Source organism: Giraffa tippelskirchi, chromosome 7, assembly GCF_054371585.1.
Source record: "Giraffa tippelskirchi isolate mGirTip1 chromosome 7, T2T-mGirTip1v1.2.pri, whole genome shotgun sequence".
Classification (NCBI taxonomy): domain Eukaryota; kingdom Metazoa; phylum Chordata; class Mammalia; order Artiodactyla; family Giraffidae; genus Giraffa; species Giraffa tippelskirchi.
This window is the reverse complement of record NC_137281.1, coordinates 114,976,932-114,997,730: the sequence shown is the minus strand read 5'-3', so window position 1 is coordinate 114,997,730 and position 20,799 is coordinate 114,976,932. Positions and strand designations below refer to the sequence as shown.

Below are 20,799 nucleotides of genomic sequence, written 5' to 3'. Positions count from 1 at the left end.
TTACCACTTGTTGCTATCTTCATTATCCAAATCACTTTTATCTCTTTGCTGAGTTAAGGAAGCATCTTCCCAAGTGGGGCTTCCCAGGTAGCTCAGTGGTGAAGAATTTACCTGCCAGTGTAGGAGGTGCAGGAGACATGTGTTGATCCTTGGGTCGAGGAGATCCCCTGGAGGAGGAAATGGAAACCCACTCCAGTATTCTTGCCTGCAGAGGGGCAAAAGAAAATTCCATCGACAGAGGAGCCTGGCAGGCTACAGTCCATGGGGTCTCAAAGAGTCAGACACGACTGAGCGACTGAGCATGCACGCATGCACTTCCCAATTGGCCTCCCAGTTTTCCTTAAATCATTTTTTTTTTAACACAGGCCAATCCTTTTAACATTTAAGTCAGATGATATCCTTCTGCTCAAAATTCTCCAGAAGCATCTCTTATCACTGTAAAACCAAAGTCCTTAAAATGGCTTTCAAGACCCTTGTTATCTGTTCCCTGCTACCCCCCAGACTTCATCTTCCACTAATTTATCCCTCTAGCCTTCCCTCCCTTAGTACCTATATAGCTAGTTTCCTTAATACTTTTCTCTTTGATCACCTATCAATTTATCAGTGTAGAATCTTTCCTGACCATCTTGTATACAATGGCAACATGCCCCATATTCCCCTCTTTCCTTTCCTGCTGTTTTTCTCTGAAACACTTACTGTCATCTGATATACTGTAGTTTGTTTATTCTTTACCTGTTGAGAATCTTGGTACTTAACATTGTTTCTTGCTTGATCAGAATACTTATGTTGTTTATTGCTTTATCAGCAACTCCTAGGTGCATAATAGATGCTCAGTGAGTATTTGTTGAATAAATAAACACAGATGATTAGCAATACAGCCATAGTTCTTTCTTCCTGGATCATACTCATTTGACTCAGGAGGTATAGACAGCATACTGGAAAATCTGAAATTAACATATCCTTCAGAAGAACTAGGTATATTTTAGCTATATACTATAAAATGTTTAACATACTTAGACTTTGTAAAACTTTTCAGGGAGTGGTGGAACAAAAAGCTCCAATTTTTCATCAGAAAGGTGGAAGTCTTTTCTGTGGCAAAGATCACTGAAATTCTTCCCATTTACATAGACCTGGTCTCTCTCTTAGTTAGATACATCACAGCTAGGAAGACCTGCATTTGGTTGTTCATGTGTGGTCTAAGCATTTAGCATTTAATACCTGTGATCCTGTATTCATATTACCTTTATTCCAATTTTAGTAATAGTAACACAGTTTAAATTTTTTATATATATCAGTCATTTCAGTTTGAAATAATCAGTATTTAGAGCAGTCCAGTGTTCCTCAAGATCACACAGCTGTGAAGGCACTGTGGTCCCTCTACCTGCTTTTCACTCTCTTATTCTCCTGTTACACCCTGTAAACTGTCCACCTTGCATATTCATTACAGCCACCTTTGTTTATAACCCACAAAACAATCTCTGCTATGATCTACATTGTTCTCCAGCCAAAAGGCACAAAGAAGCAAATAACAGGCCTAAGTTCTTTATTACAGAAGAGTGCAGAGACCACAGCCTACTTAGTTAAGATGGGCTTTCTTGAGTTAAGGATTGACTCTTTAACTCTTTGTTGCCTGCTGAGATTATAACAAAGCCATCTCTGTAGAGGCTTACATGTTTATTTTAAGAATATGGCCAAAAATCTTTAATTTTCGTGGTGATGCTGTATTAAACATAAAATGTCTGACCTATAGATCAAACTGCACATTATTATTAAGAAATCAAAATTGTTATTGAGCTGATTAGATGACAGAGTTAGGTAGGAGTTGTTACCTGTTGGTAAGATGTCAGCTCTTCTTAATTGTTTTATTTTTACAGTATTTCCTAGACACTATAGAGCTGTTTAAAAAGATGTTAGTTTTAAATGAAAATATTATTAGACAATGGAAATATATAAACCCCTTGTAAAGATAATTTATTTGCAAGCAAATAAATGTTGTTAGAAGGCAAAAGGCATTTGGATTCTTAGATTAGAATTGAGAAGTTGTAATTATGTTTTTTTATTCCCTTCATGATCAGCCTTTCATTTTATGTGAGACTTTAGGCTTTTAACTGTACCACTCAAAGGTATGATTATAAAAATACAATTTAAAATTGGTGTGTTAACATAAGGTATCGTCTATGCCAGTGAGTTTTAATCTGAGTTTTCAAAGTTAATAAGAGAAGATGTAAATCTTTCGAAAACCTAACGAATTGTGTAACTTACTGAAATAAATTATCCATGCTGTTGAAAACATCAGATTTCTTTCTTTTTTTTTTTTTTTTCAGATTTCTTTCACTAAAATTCTTTCAGCCCAGCATGGCAATGCTTCATTTTAATCAGAAGTTCTGAATGGAAGTTGCCTGTTTGTTTTTTTTTAACACAGAAAAATATTTATTATAACTCAATAAAAAAAAGTTTGGGAGAAAAGATCTTTCAAAATAAGAATTCAGTGCTTTGGGGTGGAGTAGATAATAAAAGGTTTTATTGGTGGTGAAATGGCTAGGAAATCTTTGGCCTGGTTTAATGCCTGAGTTTTCCAGAAATGGAAACTTAGACTCAGGGAAATTCAGTGACCTCGCCTATGCTCTCATGCCTCCTCAGAGGCAGAGCTAAAACCTAAGTCCCTGTCTTCTGACTCCCAGTCTAGTGCTCTTTGTCATCATATGATATGACTCAGTGTCTGGAACCTGAGCAGCCTATCTCATGTTACAGAGGACTAATAAACGGTAGGGAGAATTATTCTGCCCTTCTGTAAGTACTTGTGATAAAGATATATAGAAAAGCAGCTAAATGCATTTTTTTCTTTCCAAGTTTTGTGACTGGTTCTCAATATTTCTGGTAAGGGCCACTTGTTGAGGTGGTGTATTACCTTTACCAGTGAAGCATGCTAAGCATTACTGAAACGTTTAATTCATTTTGCTTTGAACTGGCACCGTCTCCCATCTCCTCCCCTGTTTATTACACCCTTCTCAGATGTATTTTCAAACTAAAGTATGGTTTGGTTTTTGTTGAGAATGGTCACCAGAATTTAGTGGCAAGAAATTGTTATTTTAGGATAGATCTTTTCATAAATTCAGAGTCTGCATGATTTCTTCCAGTGAGTATAGCCAAAATGAACTCTACTTAATCATTCAATATATGAGGCAGGGTGATTTGGTGGATCCTTGGTACTTAACTAATTAGAGGTATGAAGTCTTAAAAATTACTACCACTAGCAAGAATTTTTATTGGAACAAAACAGAAATTAGGGGCCAGAAATAATGTATAAGTTACTTAGAGTTTCCAGTTGCAGATTCTTGAAATGGCTCTGGGCTAAGATGCAGATGTTACTTCTGGTCTCTTTAAAAATAAATTTAAAATAGACTAGACTGGACTATCATGGTACTGTTCCATTTCTCATAAATTGAAAAGAACTGATGCTTTCCTACTCAGAAGAAAAAAATTACGCAGGTCGAAGAAGAAACCAAAAAAAAAAAAAGGTAGCACTTTCCTTAATGGAGAGCTAACTGGACCCAAGATCAAATTGTTTATGGTTTAAAACAATAGCTTTATTTGCTCCTAGTTTTATTTTGTTGTTACCTGACAAGTCAGTAGTGCTGTCCCAGTCTTGAAAGTGCTTCAGAAGTGCTGGTTTATTAAAGAATTTTAAAACCAGGATACTCTCCGCAATGTGTTTTTTTTTTTTTTTTTTTAACCCTCACACACGTCATTAGGCAGTGCTGTGATTATAGAGCCATCTGCAGGAAAATTACCAAGTTGCAACATGGTTAATGATTCTCTTACCACGTTATTTCAATTGGTAAATGCGAAGTGACAAACTGCAGTTCCTGTGGGGAAAGAAGTGGACAGCCAAGAGATGCAGAAATTACTAGGTAGGGGGACTCCCCACTTTAATTTTTCAAAGAAAACTGCTTTGTCATAGTGAGTTCATGATCAAAAGAAACACGCAGTTTGCTTCAGGTTTTACATATTCTCACTAGTTGTAGTTCTGTCTTGTTGAAAGGTATTTAATGATTGCCTTTTAGAAGCTTTGTATGATCTGTTAGTTCTGTTCATGTTAATGACAGAGGGATACTATTTTTAGCTCAGAAAGACATGTATTTGCTTTTCTCTTCCAGGGGTATAGCTCTTTTTACACATCCTCATTTTGGTCATATGGTTGTCAAAAGGGGAATTAAACAAGTGTTCTTTTGACCTGTAAGCACAGTTTATATAGCTGATCGTTTACATTGGCTACACATATAAGTGTTTTCTACTTTGTTAATCATTACACATTTCTAATACTCATGTTAGAGATTTTTGTAAAGAGATGATCAGAAGTCTGATGTTCTATGTCTGAGACAGATGATGTGATTTGTGAAGTGTAGCATGAATTTTACTCTGCTCTGAGAAGTTGGTGTATTGTGTGTGTCAGTTGTTCCTCACATCCAACCAGTATCCAAGTAAATTGTGTACCAGTATTCAGACAAAGAGTTTGGGTAAACTCCGGGAGTTGGTGATGGACAGAGAGGCCTGGTGCGCTGCGATTCATGGGGTCGCAGAGTCGGACACGACTGAGCGACTGAACTGAACTTGAACTGATTCAGACCAATTTGTAATCTAACTATAACTCTGATGATTGGTTTGACTGAGATTTACGTACTCAAAGTTAAGTCATAATGGAAACAAATGTTTGAAAATACCATCTGAGGAAAGATCACAAAATCAGATCTTTGATGTTTAATCTTTTCATACAGTGGAAAGACAGTATTTAGGAGCCTTTTTACTGATTGATTAGCCACCAGCAAGATGAGAGTAATATTATTGAATTAGAAGAGGCATTATATGATTCCAGATAAATAGCATTGTTATATTTAAACAATAGGTACTGATTGTCAGTGGATTGGTCCGAAAGAGATGCATTATTTCGCTAGAGTTTTATGTTCTTTATTTTTTGCAAAAGTAAATTTTCTAAATTGTGAGGATATTAGGAAAAAAACAGAAGACCAATTTGCTGACCCTTGGGAATCATTTTATTTACAAAACAGCATATACTAGAAAAATTTGCAATATAATATTCAGATATAAAAGCCTGGACTCTTTTGGTTTCTGATTTGGCAGCCGATTTAGTTAACCAGGCCAGCTGAAATACTGCACATTGAGGAGAGAGCATTCATTCACCAGTCATCCTTCTACATGCCAAATAAGGAAGAGGAGACACTAGGGAAGGGTGTTTTGCTTTTGTATCTGCCCACTTGTAGATTCTCTTATTTATTGTCCATTTAAACCTGTCTTCACCCCACCCCCCCACCTTCCTTACAGCCAATAATGTATTAGTATTTTACTGAGTTTTCAAAAGCAGGAATATATTGAGTTCATCTGTGGGATTATTCACTTGTAAACTTTGTTTGGCTTTGTTTTTCACTCTGGAAGTCTTGTTTTCCAGGAATTGATTCCCTTAGAAATAATGTTGAGACTTTTCATTAGGAATCCTGTGAGTGGGTTTTAGATTTACTTTTCTCGCCAGATCTTCTGGCCTTTGGTTACACTGGAATGTTGCCTGCTTGTATTAGAAAAATGTACAGTAAGATTGACCACTAACTGGCCTTAATTAATTAATTCAAGATATGCAATAAAGTTAAATTGAAATTTTTGTTTAAAAACTTTTTAGAATTTTAGGTCACTGGAAACATTCTTGCTGTGGATAGTTTAACAAACAGATTTGAGAGTTACAGTGATCGGGAATATCAGGGATAAAGAAGAGCTAATAAAATAAATTAAAATATTGCGTGTGTAATCCCAGGAGATTTTGCATAGCTCTCCAAGGAAGATTTATTTCCCAGTCAACATAAAAATAAGAAGGAAATGGAGGCCTGGAATTTAATCTGATGAGAAAGTCTCTACCTAGTAGGTTTTTTGGAAACATTTTCCCCTAAATCTTCAGGGAAGAAGTAAATTGCATAGGCAAAACACCTAATAGCTTTTTCTTATCTAGTTAAGGTCTGTGCTTGATGATTGTTGGAATGGTAAATAAACATCACATCCTGAACTACTGAGGGCGGGGAAGTGTATTTAAAAGTCAGTGAAATGCAGTAATCCTCAAACCAGGAATCATCAGTTTGCTAATAAAAGATGTATGGCTCCAAGTCATATTTTTTTCAGGGGTCTCTGGCATTTTCATTAATCATGTTGCCAGTGTGTAGAGTAACGCCTGTTTTGCTATAAAAGTTGGTGATTTTTTTTTTTTTTTTTTAGATTGTTGGCCTTGGTAGTATGAATGTTGAGTCAGATCACATAATCTTAGAAGAACACATAAGTGATTACATAGAATTGTGGGTGGAAACAATTCAAGATAAAAAGCGCACGACAGTTCAGAGCTCCTGTGCAGACTGCACGTCTGTCTGAAATCAGGTTTAAAAAGTGGCCCTGTCTCCAGCTGACTCGTTTTGTCAGACTGAGTCATAGGATTAACCCTTGACATGTTCCTTCAAAAAAAAAAAACAGGCAAAGATTAAACAACTGCATTGACTAGAGCAGCACTTGATCCATCTATATGCATTGTTTCCTGTAATATGATTCTGCTTAGGAAGAAAATTGCGCAGCAGCTGTTACATAGATTAAATTAGATTTTTTTCAAGAAATTTTTGAGGAAGCAACAAAGGACTTTATCATGGAAGATAATTTGTAATTGTGATAAGAAAAATGACTGTCTCCATCAACCAATTTTAGTTTCCTTTGGGTGAGGCAGACTTCAAAAAGATAATATTTTGGAGTAACAAAGTTAGAAGACCTTACCATAGCATACAAGTAAAATACAGGAACATTTTATTTAAATTACTGCCAGTTTTCTTGATGATTTGCTGTTTTTGAGGAATAAATTTAATGCCATGTGTATGTAAACTCCCACCTTGTCTCTCTTCTCTCAAGTTTCAACATCCACTCTCAATTTATACAGTAGTATATATGAGTGATTGTGTTGTGGGGGGGTTAATTTAACATATGTATGAATTTTGTATCTGTGTTTTTCAGAAGAGGAATGAAAAGTTAGAAGCAAAAACTTAATTAATTACTCAGCTCTGCTTAGAAACTATTATGTTTCAACCTTCAGGTTTCAGACTTAACAACAGATCTTAGCCAGTTCTTAATAAACTTCTTTAGACTGGCCTTTACTCTCATCTTTTTTAACTTAGATATTTGTTTCTGCTTTCAGAATACCGTATAGTTGCCTCTAAAATAAAGGAGCTGTTAATGAAATACTCAAATTTTCAATGTGCTTTAATAGCAAAGATTGCATAGTTGGATTTATTATTCTGTTTGTTTAACAAACATCATAGTACTGTCTCTCTTTTCTGGCAAGCCCCAAAGAAATGAGCCTAACTGCTATAGGTGGATTTCTTTTTTTTTTAATCAATGTAAGTTTTCTGTTTGGAGCACTGGTTGTAGAAAGAGACTGTTGAAGTGCCTTGTGGCTCCCCCTTTGCCCCAGTTCTTTACATTTCTGTTTAAGAATAGGTTTTTTTACATTTTTAATCATTCAGGGGAAAAAAAGGAAATTTTATTTTGGATGGTTGATTGTCCTTTTTTTTTTTAAGCTCTGTCAGAGAGAGACTATGTCTATAAAAGACTAAAATTTACTTGAATGGTTTTAAGGCATGACATTGTTAATTGTAAGTCAACGCTTTTTACACAGCTCTCTGAGGATTGAAATGAGTCTTTGTGGTCTCTCAGGAGGGAGGAAGTTACAGACCACTCTGCAGACTGGCATTTTAATGGTCTGTTGTACAGTGATGTTCTTTTGCAGCTGCTGCTTAGCCTTTTCTATATCTGGAGAGTGTAGGGAGGTTTTATTGTTATTCTGACACCATCAGCTTTTAAAACATTATGAACTTAGCTGGCCTTATTGTCTTATTCGGTTTTATTGTTATATTTTAATCAATATTTTTAATAAGAATGGAGAGTTTGGCGGTCCCTCACAGAATATTTCTGGAATATTCCTTTAGAGGAGTTCTGCTTCATGAAAGGTGGCTTTAAAAAAGTGATGTGTCCCCTTTTTGCAGCTTGTGAGCCCTCCTCTGATTAACACAGTTCTGGGAGAACCTCCGAGGTGCAGGGAGAAGAGATAGTACAAAGAGGTTTTGATGGAGGGGATGAGGGGCAGCAACACAGGGCTGAGAGGAAAGAAAAGTTGTTATTCTGTTTTTCTGGGTTAGAGTCCACACCAAAAGACAAATTGAAAACTTTTTAAATAACAAGATATGTTTATGTGTAAGAAGCAAAGTATTTACCAAAAACATGTCTAAGACCTTTTGACTTCTAAGTATAATGAATTTTTAAAATCTATGAGACATTTATTCCCACACTGATTATTTTTCCTTTTTGAGAAATTTGAACATTAGCATAAAAGTTTGAATATATTAAATATTAGTTAAGAATGATAGTAAACTTGGAGGAAAGACTTCTGAGAAATCTGTTTTAGTTTATTAGCAACAGTGAACGTTTTGTCTGTACATACCAGCCTTCTATCTTTTTATGTAAGGAAAAACAAAACCTTGTTTGTTTTTTCTTTTTAATTATTCAGTTGCTTCATACATATCCTAGAACAGTGTAATCCATTATAAACTTTTATTTGGTATTATGAGTGAGGAATTTAAGGAGCTTTAGGACTGAAAACCTGTATTAAATATTTATGTTTTAAAAACAGATCATTTATTTTCAAGATAATTTTTTGAATTGTTGGAATGAGCTTTTTCATGAAATGTGTTCTTCTCAAATTTTTTCCATACAATTTTTATAACATAAAAAATCATGGTTCTAGCTAGTTGAGAGGTACTTACATGACAGGTCTGCTTTCTCAAGGAAGTGACTTTGTACATGGCTTAACTGTTTAGATCCTTCTTGTTACACATGATTCAGTGTTTCCAAATCCTGATTGCTTGATCATGGTTTATCAAAGTTGGAAGCAACTTTGGGCTATGCCAGATGGTAATGTCTTTAGAAGTGTAGAAAGCTAGGTTTCCCTGCTAGAAGTGCTCTAATTTAATTAAAACTAAAAACAGATTAGCATATCTGTCAGTTTGCCTTTCTTTGAGAGAGACATATATACCATAATATGACAATATTAATAATTCTATGGGCTATATGCCTCCAGGACACTATATTGCTTTTTATTATTTAGCACTTGTGACTTGTATTTTTTAAAATTATGAAATTTGTTTTATCGGTGTCCACCATCCATGGAAGAACTTGATAGGGATTGAAAGAGGTTACTTACAGCATAAACCCTCCCTCTCTGCTCTGTGAGTTGGTTCAGTCCTATTTTGCATAAGTTCCTTTTGAGTAGATCCATGTGTGGATGCATAGTGCCGAAGACTTAACTCTGTTGGGCTGTGTGGATGTATGTCTTTGAGAGAAGCTGTGTGTATTAGCTGCAAATAGTAACATTTTCAAAATCAACATGTATTGTGCCTATCCTGTCCCTGGAATGGGCAGCAGTTCTTTGATGTATTACTACAATGGGAAAACGGTAAGTCTTTTTCTTTGTTCAGATAGGTTCTTAGTAGCTTGTTTAAGGGAAACAGGGTCGATTAATTACTTTTTACTAAAACTTGTGAGGTTTTGTTTTATCATTTTCTACACTACATTAAGAACGTATGTTTCTTTGTAACTAAGGTTAGAAAGTTGTCTTTGACACAGTTACAATAGTTTCTTACTTTTATTTTTAAAATAATATCTGACAAATTCAAGTTTATTTTTTATATTATTGTTAATGCCTGATGTCTTTACTAGCTGTGAGCTTCAAACTACGTTAGTTTCAATGTTTTCTTATGTTGTAAACATATAATTTGTATGTAAAATACACATTTAACACAGAGAGAAAGAGAAAGAGGGAAGATTGCTTGATGCTTTGTAGATAGAAGGGAAAGATGAAAGTCATCTTGGATATTCATAAAAATAACAAGTATGAAGCTCTGGGAATGATTAGGGAAGCAGTCAGCTAGTGAGGGCCGTATTTCCTGTTTGGAGTTTCGGGTCCAGAGCCTGACTTTACTCGGATACCATCTGTTTCCAATCAGACTAGAATTTTGACCCTGTACAGATTCATAAAATAAATCACTGTTTTTCAAAGAATGCATTTATACATCTTCCAAAGAATTTATTTCTGGCCAATTTATAGCACATGCTTCAATGTTTTAAAATAATACCTTTCTGTGTTGCTAAGTAAAACTTTTCTACTTTTTAATTTCTCAGTATTAATTATATAGTATACTGTTTCCACAGGCAGTATCTTTAAGTCAGAGGGTTTTGTATATTCTAAAAAGAAAGTAAACTTCACTGGAATATTCAGTAGAAGTTATCTTTATAAGATAGTTGATAAACATAAAAATGTTATTAGTGAATAACAATCTTGAGTTTATGTCAGGAATTCGGTTTTTTCCTCCTTAGTCATTCCAAAACAATGTTTGATCTCAGGTGTTTTATTAAATACATAAATGACTTCAGTGATTGTTTTTGGGGGGTCATTAATGTAGACATTTTCAGTGTTAATCTTTGAAGTTGCCAAAAAATTAATCACATTTATATTTGTCCCTTTCCTTTTTACCACTTGAAAATGTTTTAAAGTAGCATATGGCATTAACCATGGTACATGAGAACTAAAGAAAGTACTTTTTCATTCTCTGACTGCTTTGGTAAGGCCTCTTTGGATTTTGTTAGCATTTGGTTATTAACTTTGGAGTAAGCTTTCTTAACAGATGACAGTCAAGCCAAAATTTCATAAACTTGTTAAAAAGTATGTGTTCACACTACCCATATAAACAGAGCTTTGGAGAATGTAAGTGGTAGATTTAGATGCATAGTATAGGTGAAATAATTTGATGTCTATATAATTTCCTTGCCAACTGTCTTTCAAGTACAAAAATATTTTTCTTCTATGTCCAATTTTAAGTAAAATAGTCTGTTTGAAAATGGTGTATGTGTGTGTGAGTTTAGTAAAATTAATTATACAGGACCCCTGAAGCAGATAGACTATAACTCAAACTGAGTTTAGATTTTATTCTTTTGCGAGCACAGATCACTCTATTACAGCATTTCTCTTTGTTCTACATTGCGGGGGTGGGTAACAGCTTTGATCGTATTAAGTATTTCCAGGCTTATGGTGGGTGACATGGCTGGTATGTTAGAGAAGTGTAGCCTGAAAGTTGATAGCCTGTGCTTGGTATGGGTCAAAGGTGACTTCTATGTTCTTAAAAAATGCATAAAGAATGGTATATTTTCTTAGTCCTCTCTATCATAAGGCCTTAGTCTTTCTTATATGTGTTTTCTTCTCTCTATTTTATTTTTACCACATCTAATTTATTTATTTATTATTATTATTATTACTATTATTATTCTTCAATAAGAAAACCATATAGTATATAATTTATTATCCAAAGACTGTGTTAAAAATCTCGTCTTTTTATATATTGGGAAATGTCTACCCATCAATGCTTTATAATAAAAGCTAGCACTTTAAATTAATATTGCCAAAGTCTGAAATAATATTTCTTCTTGAGTTATGAAATTTTTTATATAATTCTCATTATAAGCCAGTTAAGTTTAAGCCCACTTTTTATTAATAACTCCATTTTATCAATTTATTTTAAGATGATGGGACATGAATATTTTGAAATGCTAGTGAGTTCACATTGATTTCATTTTTAAAATCCTTTTATGGATATTACGATGAAACTGGGCTGGGTGATACTGGGCTTCAGGAAAATATTTTCCTCTTTTCCTGATTTTTATTTTTACATTTTCAAACTGATTCCCTATATTTGAGGATGCTTGGGATAATTTAATAAATAGACTGAACAGACTCTAGGAAAAATTCTAGATTAATCAGAGAAGAGCCTTTTCATATTTTGACATATTTAAGATTATGTGGCCATATTGTATTGCTGGAAATACAAGAAGCTTGGGCATTTTTGTGCAGAAAAGGCAAAAATGTTAACCCTGTTTTCCTCACTGTTTGAAAAGAGAAAGGGTTAATGTTCTGTATCATACAAAATTTTTGTGTAGAAGTATTATATACCATACTGTAAGATATTAATATGTGTTCATGATAAATAGGGGACTTAAAATCACTTTGAGTATTATCTATTTTCTGAACTTTGAAAAATAGCAAGAAAAAATAATGGGTTTCTGAGGTTCCTTACTTACAAAGAACTTGGCCTGCACTGTTTTTTGATAGATATAACTAAATTGTATCCTTTACGCAGAAAGGTAGAGAATGGTAGAGGTAAAGAAAGGAAAGTTTGGGGAAGAGAGGATTCCTGCTCTCTTCACCTTGGTATTCTGGAGTTTTAGCCTTCCTTTGATCTGATCAGCCTCCATTTTCTAGACCTTGAACTGAAGATGCTACAAAGTGTTCCAGGTACAAAAATTGCAGCAAGTACAGACATGATGCTCTTTTCATTATATCAGGGAATTATTTTAATCTTTTAGAGACAACACAGAAATCCACATTTTAAAACCAAAGCTTAGAAACACATTTTGAACATTCAGCTTCTTTGTATGGAATCTGGGGAAGAAGAGACAGGAACTAACCTGATCTTAAGGGCTACTCTGTTTCAGGAACTCTGCTTGGGACTTTATGTTTACCTCATTTAATTCTCACAACCACTCTGTCATTTAGCTGTTACTAGCCTCCTTTTATAAGTAAGGAAAATGAGGTGCTGAGTAGTTAAGTAACTTGTATAACCTCCCCCTTCCCCCCCCCCTCCATTAGTAAGCTTTGAGGCTAAACCTGAACCCAGGTCTCTCTCCCAGGAGCAACTTTTCCTCTTCTATTATCGAAGGACAAGTAAACTGGTCTCCATAGCAGAGAGCCAGATCTCACTAATCCTTACTATTGGTCATATCAAAGTACTACACTGGAAAGAAAATGCCACTGAGAAAAGTACTAGGCTATTCTTACGAATAAATATGTTTCACATATCTGATCATATTTACAGTTTTATGAATGCCAATTGATATAATCTGTCAAGCAACTTTTTGCTAGTTTCTTTTTAAACTGAAGAACTTAAAACTATCTTAGATATGATTTTAAATTCAGGAAATTAACAGGTCTCTTCTAATAGAACTGATAGTATTAAAATTGGTTTAGCCATGGTTTTAGCACCTGCCTCTCCACATAATTTGTATTTTCATAAGAATTAGAGTAGCATGGAGCTAAAATTGCCTTATGAATACTTCTAAGACTTATTTTTCAAATAAACATTTTCAGTTGATAAAAGCACAGAAACCAGTATGAGACCATATAGAGCTACAGTTCTGTTCTTTTGGGGATTTACTGCTAATTAATATGAGAGAGGAAAGTTTAATTAAATTAATTCAAATTTCCAGGCTGTCTGTGGACCCAGTAGAGTTAAGTCTACATTTGTATGATGAGGAAAACATGAAGTCATTTAAGAATTCTCTAAAGTTACAATGCTTAGAGACATTAAATGGCAAGTTTAGCTTCCATCTGCTTTGATTTTTTTTTTTTTCCTTTACCAAGATTATTATCTGAGACTGTATTCTAAGTATGAATCAAGAAGGTCTTTTTTTTTTTTTTTTTTTTTAGTTCAAGTGAGCACAAAAAACAGGAAGTTAAAACTAAAACCCCTGCCACGAGAATATGTTGTCACTGGTCAGGTTTATTAATGTTTTAAAGAAATTTATGTCCTTTTCCACTAGCTCATGAACATGTTAAAGAAAGGGATCAGGTACTTTATCGTTAGGTCTAAATATTTTTAAAATGTAGATAGCTAAGAAGTGACACTCATTGATGTGTTCAGTATATCATCCTAGCATGTGGATTTCAAACCCAGTCCCTTAAAAATTTCATGGGTTATCTCTTAGGGAAAAAAAATTGTACCTATTGTAAAAATGATACTGGTTACAATAAAAGACTGATGAGACAAACCTAGTGATGTTAACTTAAGATTAATTAAAATGTGTTTGACTTATCTAAGAAGAAATTCTCAGATTTGAAAACCACTATTACTCAACTATACTTTTTAGACAGTGGAAGTAGTAATTGATTTTAAGCTACTTTGTACTGAAAGCTAGAATTTTTTTTCTTATTGTTAGAAAGGAAATTTTATAGTATTTCACCCCTAAACATCCTCTGGAAATTCTTGGAAAGAATTTGATTCTTGGAAAGATATTGATCCTTTTATTGATGATACTTTGAAAATACAAACGTGTATGCTTTTTACAGAAATTTCATGTTATTTTATTAGGCTAACTAATTAGATGAAAAGAATCTTCCATAGATAGCTTATGTGTCCCTGAGTTAGTCCTACTTTATTTTGCTTTATGATGCTTTTTGGTTTCAGTTCTTACAGTATTTAGTACTGGAACTATGTGTATATATATCCCCCCACACACCTTAGGTTTGGAATTATTACCATAAAAACTTAAGTAGTAGATTGGACTTTATGGCAAAATTTGATACTTTTATGTAATATTAAAATACTAAAAATATTGAGATATTTATCAAATTTGTCATTTGTTTAAATATTCTTGGATTTTAGGAAATTCTTAAATTGCTGTTTCATGTACTTACTTTTTTTAATGTCTTTTTCATTGAGGTTATACTTGTTTTAATTTAGATTAAAGAAAGAACCAAGAAAGTGGGAAGACCTGAATTTCAGAAACTTTAAGATTTTAAAATTTATGTTAAAGATATGCTCTTTGTCTGAGTTTATACATAAGGTCAGTATGCATAGAAAACAATGGATCCAAAATGATCAGAAAAATCAATAGTAAATCGTTTTTAAAAAATTTGTTTCTTAACTTCCTCTAATACTTACCTACCACTCTTATCATTAAGTCCAATTAATAAAGCAAAAATTTTACTTACTTGTTTTAAAATAACCTATTTTTACTGAATTCAGATCCCTCAAAATACAGAAGTAGAAGGAAACTTCTGGTGTATTACTGGGCATGGGACTTCATAGGTTGATCAACAGAAACTAAAAACTTCTTATAATATTTACCTAGTTTTTCTTTCTTAGTTTTTGAGTGTTGACCCTTAAATGTGCCCAGTTTTTTAAATTAATGGCTCAGTGGTTTAATTACAGTTTTTAAAGCTAGAATTTGAGTTCAGTGACCTAGACTGTTTTTGTTTTTGTGTTTGCTTTCAGATTTTAGATACTCAGCTAGATCTTATAAAATTTTTATTGCTTAATACAAAATATAGTTGTTAAAATATAAGAAATTAAGTGTAGTTTTCCTGAATATAATATCACGTTTTTATTTTAAAATTATGATGATAGGGTAAGTTAGCCCAATAATTTTGTTTTGCTTTGCTATTTTGGTAAGTTGATAAAGATTTTGCTGGAGATGATTTCTGCTATTAGCATAAACTTTTCAAACATTGGAGGTTTAATCTTAACATTAAAGTGTTTAATGGTATTTAACATATTAAAACTTAAAGAGAACTGCTAGTAAAACCATCTTGAGACAAAAGTACTAATAGAAGCCTAAACATAATGAAATTTTGGTAATAATTTCTGTGTTAGAGCATGTTCAGAAATATTGATAAGCTTCTCTGTCTTCTTTCCAAATTAGATAAAGATATTCCCAAAATGTTTGAGAGTTTGGGTTTTCACAGGCTTTGGAGTTTATGAGGCTCCTAGAATATGTCTTTCAAAATAGTTTATGTAATTTTAAACTGCTGGGTAAGGAAAAGTGATTTCATACTATATTAGTAGTAGTAACCAGTAGCCACAATGACTATTTAAATTAAAATTTAAAATTCAGTTCCTCAGTTGTGCTATCCACATCTCAAGTGTTCAATATTCAGATGTAACAAGTAGCTACTGTATTGTACAGACATAGATACATTACCATCTTTTCAGATATAGAACATTTCCATCATCACTGAAACTTACTGAACAGTGCTTGTCTAAAGCTTTCCTCTCACTTTCTGTGGAAGGGTATCTTCATTAACATATATAGCTAGCTATTCTCACATTCTAAAGAAAATTCCCAATTCATCTCCTCATCACTTAAAACATTTAAAGGTATCAGCTACCACATAGGTTTTAGATCTATTTTTAAAAGCATAGGAAATGGCATCATCTTTTAACTCATCACTGGATGTGACAAGATAAAAAGAAAAACTATCTTTTTAGTAAAAACTTCTACTCTTCTGCATCTTTTCTGAGTAACTATAAGAAAATGATGCATTTCTGCCTTGCAGAGATGTTTCTAATATTAATTACAAGAATGCTCTGAAGTAAGAACACAGTACACAACTCAGCCTCTAAAGCTAAACAGAGAGTGGACTGCCCTGAATTGGGATGATCCATATGACTAAACTGAATCATCCAAATAGGAAAAAAGGAATGTTTTTGCTAACTTGACTCCAATTGGTTGTTTGAGCTAAGACATTCCAAGGATAATTGTGTAATCATTCTATAGGGTAATGTAAATATTCATGCTTGAAGTACTCTGTCACTCTTAAAAAGTAAATTTGGGTTGATGGAATGAGGACAGTAAAGATATTACCGTGAATTTATTCTTTTCAACCAGTCTTAACAATGAAAGGGAAGTATCTTGTTAGATTTTCAGTTACATTCATTTAATTCTGGATAAATGTTATGGTTCTATTCACTCAAGACTCCAAAATTTCTCTCATTGCCATTCCTAGAGGAGAAAATATATAAGTACCTGAGAAAGAAGGATATTCCCATGATAGCACCTTTGAGCCTGACATTCTGAAATGGAGACTAGAATTTTAAAGAAAATTTCCAATGATCACATTTCAATAGAACATCTAAAATTACTTAATTATACTTTTCCTATTTCTCTTTAAAATAGTGTGACTCCTGGTAGATTTTAATCACCTTAAGCACACGTATTTCTTAATTTTAAGATTGTTTGTTGTGATACAAAATCATACTTAAGATTTAAATGTATGATTAGATCATTAACTAGAAAAAAACTGGCATCTATGTGCAGGTGATCAGATGACATAAGCAGTCTGCTTTTCATTTGTGGCCAGTACTGATTGTAACTGAAAGAGACTTGCTCTTTTTATGGAATTGGCTGACTATTTCCCTACATCTGGAGTTAATAAAGTCTTTAAGACCACATCAGTTGTGCTTTGCCGCAAGAACTCTTTGATCTGAAAAATCAAAACTGACACAACTGCTGCTTCATAACATTGCATCTATGTTTCTGCAAGCCACAGTTAGGATACCAAAAGTAAAGTTTTTTGGCCTGTGTTAGAAATACTGTTAGATGGGCCTCTTTTAGAACCATAATTTTCAAAACATCTTTATTATGATAAAAACTTTGAATTTATGTTAGTAATAAATGATAAACTTATAGTATTTTTAGAGTCTTTACCATTTTCACTTATAAGATCTATTCTTTAAAAGCCCATTTATTTTTTGGAAGTCTATAAAGACTAACATTAAAAACTTAGCAACTGAACAACAATAACAACATTAAAAAAAACTTTGACTCCAAAATGAGCCCTGTGTTCCCAATACAGCTTCTAAAGTTTTATGTATGAGTAGACAAGCCTCTTCTTCTTTTTGTGGTTTATCTTGGTTTTCTTGCTTTCCATGATAGTTATCAATAACCATTATCTCATCAGCATATTTTCCTTTATTTACAGCGGTTTGTAAATCAGTAAAGTCAGGTTTATCCCTTTCTTTGCTTTTATAATTGCATACATTTAAACTTTTTTGAAGTGTAAGTTTACCTTATGGAATACAGTGAATTAAATAAGAATAAAGATAAATATATATTGAGAGATTATATATAAATTTAAACTGATAAACTGAATAGATTTTTTTTGTGAAATGACACGTCAAAACTGGAGTTTTTCATAGTTACCATTGTGAGATTTACATACTGTTTTAACCTATAGCCTAGATAGAATTAGAGAATTTTGTATTTTATACTTTCAGGTCAGTGATGGTATACGTAGTATATAAGCATTTAAGAAAAAGCATGTTCTAACTCTGTCTTCTAAATTTTACTTTCATTTGTATTTTCTTTCTACATCTGTGGATATTCTCTATTTTTTGTTATTTGTGGTTTCAGCCTAGTTTGGGAAACTATATATAAAGGGGACAGAGGACATCTAGCTAAAGCTAAATTTAGATGCTGAAACTTGATTAAAAGAAAAAAGTACAAAATTCCTTTCCTGATAACTGGCCTGTCAGCGTACCTCATACGTTGCAAGTACATTTGTATATACCCAATTCTTTCTTCCTAACTCTGTCTTTATGTAATAGCTCCTTATGTAGTAGCACATTAAGCATAAAAAAAATGTTTAATATGTGTAATGTATAATCTCCTATCTAGAATCCTTCTGGGTAATTCTTAGGAATATATCTTATCCTCAACTTCTCAGATACCACAGATGTGTGTTTTTCCCTATGGGATATAAGAAGAAGGAAACTAACCTGAATGCCAGTTCATTAAAAAGACACACCCGCACTAGTAATAGCATGGCTAGCAAGAAGACTAAAAATGAACTTTTCAACCTTTTATTTAGAGTGAACTGTACATGTAAGGATGATATTGGACAAAAACTGTAAGAAATAGTTTAGTACTGAACAGGGACAATATGTAGCAGTATCACTACGCCTCTAAGAATTAGAAAGATGATATTATTAGCTAATACTTAGCGAGTGCTTACCTGCTAAACATTTTAGAGCTTCCTGAGTCCCTTTGCTATCGGGTTTTTTTGTTTGTTTGTTTTTTGGCCACACTGTGTGGCTTGTGGGATTTTAGTTCCCTGACCAGAGATCAGTCCTGGGCCTTCAGCAGTGAGTATGCAGAGTCCTAACCACTGGACTGCCAGGGATTCACTAATGTTTTGTATGTGCTGTCTCATCTGATCTTCCCATCAACCCAACGCTCAATGCATGTACTGTTAGCACTGTCTTACAAATGAGGAAATGGAGTTTCAGATGGTTAGATAATTTGCCAGAAATCTTTGCAGTTAGTTAATGTCTCAGAGAAAGAATAAATGAATATAAATGAAATGAAATAAATGTGTATGCTTTTTTCACACATGCTCCCGTAATTTTACTGAGCTAATTGCTTTTTCCATTATAAGTGAACACTTTGAATTTTTATTTGGGAGTAAAAATTAAATAGATGTACCCTTATCAGACTAAACAAAAGAAATGTTTCATCCACTGCTCAAAATACAACTCCTTGCCATTCTGGATTCCTGGTTCACTTTTACAGATCATCATCACCTTAAGTGTTACATATTTGTTCTTCTTGGTTTCAGTAGTCATCATAAGAATAGTTTGATCATGTTTTGATCATTATAGTTATTTGGCTGCCCATTTAGTTTTTCAGAGAAATGACAATGTTGGCCATTTGCCAATTCAAAATGTTTATACTTTGCTTATCTGAAGCAGAGGTTTACCAAAGGAAATTAATACTGCTCTGACAGATTAAATGAGATTTTTCTGAAAGCTGTGCCAGAGTTGAAAATTTACTAGAAATTAAAGAATTAAAACCACTCAAATTTTAGCCAACCCTACAGTTAACTTTTAATAATAGTAAAGAATAATAACATTTATCCAGCTCATTTTGATTTTGATAAATCTTGTAGCAGTGGAAAGAATGAATTTTATGAACCCAAATTTCATTTCATGCTATATTCAAAAGACTTTTGTTTCCACCAGGTTTTGAATCATGAGCCTATATGAATTTATGTTTTGTGAGAAGAGTCAACATTTGTGACTTTATTCAATCACTTGGTATAATTGTTACACAAAGATTCATTCCAGGGATATTTAGAATGGTTTTTTTCTCTAGTAACCAGCTAAAAACAAACATGTAGATAGTATCCAAGTTAGACATTATTTATGAGGATTTATTTAAGCAGTTTCTTTGGAAATGTCCTAGGCCTTTTTAGATATTAGATAGGCCTTTTTAGGCCCTTCAGGAAGTGTAGCACTCATTTTACATAAGTGGTGTGACAGTCATTTACATTTTAATTAAATTTCCTGTTTAATTTTAAGGTATATGCACCATCCCCAAATTCAGATGACTTCAACCGTGAATCTCCTAGTTATCCATCTCCAAAGCCACCAACCAGTATGTTTGCTAGCACTTTCTTTATGCAAGGTTAGTACTACCAACTAGTTGTCAAATACTACAACAGTTATGTATTATATATTAGCTAATATTTTTAAGTTGTGAAGAAAAAGAATACCTATATAGAAGTTCAGACATTTTTATCTAGATATGTTTAGCTGAAACAAGTTAAAATTTAATTTCAAAGTTTTCTATTGCTAATTATTGTTGAGTGCAATGTAGTTGAATTATTCAGCAAAACTTTGGAGTGCTCATCTAGTATTAATTGAATTTAAAAAGGACTTCAGTTGAAAAAAGTGAGTAGAGCTGCTCTTTCTCATTTTAGGATTTTTAAATGTATAAAAGCTATTAACAATTTTAGTTTCTTGTTTAAATGACAGATTCATAACACTCCTAGAATTAGCAGTGCAAATAAAAAGGTGAATATCATAGAACAGAATTAAGACTTTTAAGAGAGAAAAAGTGTTGTGCTTCTTTTAGTTCATGTCTAGCAAATCATTTTCATTTGATCTTCTGTGATTTTAGACTATAGAGACCAATAAATTGCTACATAAATGGTTCCTTGACTATATTGGTGAGTGAAGTCATTGCCAGCACACTTCATTTGAAGTCTGACTATAGTAGAGTCATTATCAATTACTTAGGTTCTCTATAAGAGAAACTTCTTTATTC

The 20,799-nt window shown here is 33.2% G+C and overlaps 1 protein-coding gene across 40 annotated transcripts in view; it reads left to right on the top strand.

Moving 5' to 3' along the window:
* The window catches only part of TCF12 (transcription factor 12), a 395,492-nt gene that overhangs the window by 325,168 nt on the left and 49,525 nt on the right, over positions 1-20,799 (top strand). For 37 of the 40 annotated variants that reach the window (XM_081510130.1, XM_081510129.1, XM_081510124.1 and 34 more), the window contains one exon: positions 20,052-20,157. In XM_081510130.1, the coding sequence (XP_081366256.1) occupies positions 20,052-20,157 (106 nt within the window). Of the gene's footprint in view, positions 1-9,320; positions 9,542-20,051; positions 20,158-20,799 lie in introns of those variants that run through there. The other 3 variants (XM_081510144.1, XM_081510141.1, XM_081510143.1) reach the window with 2 other exon arrangements.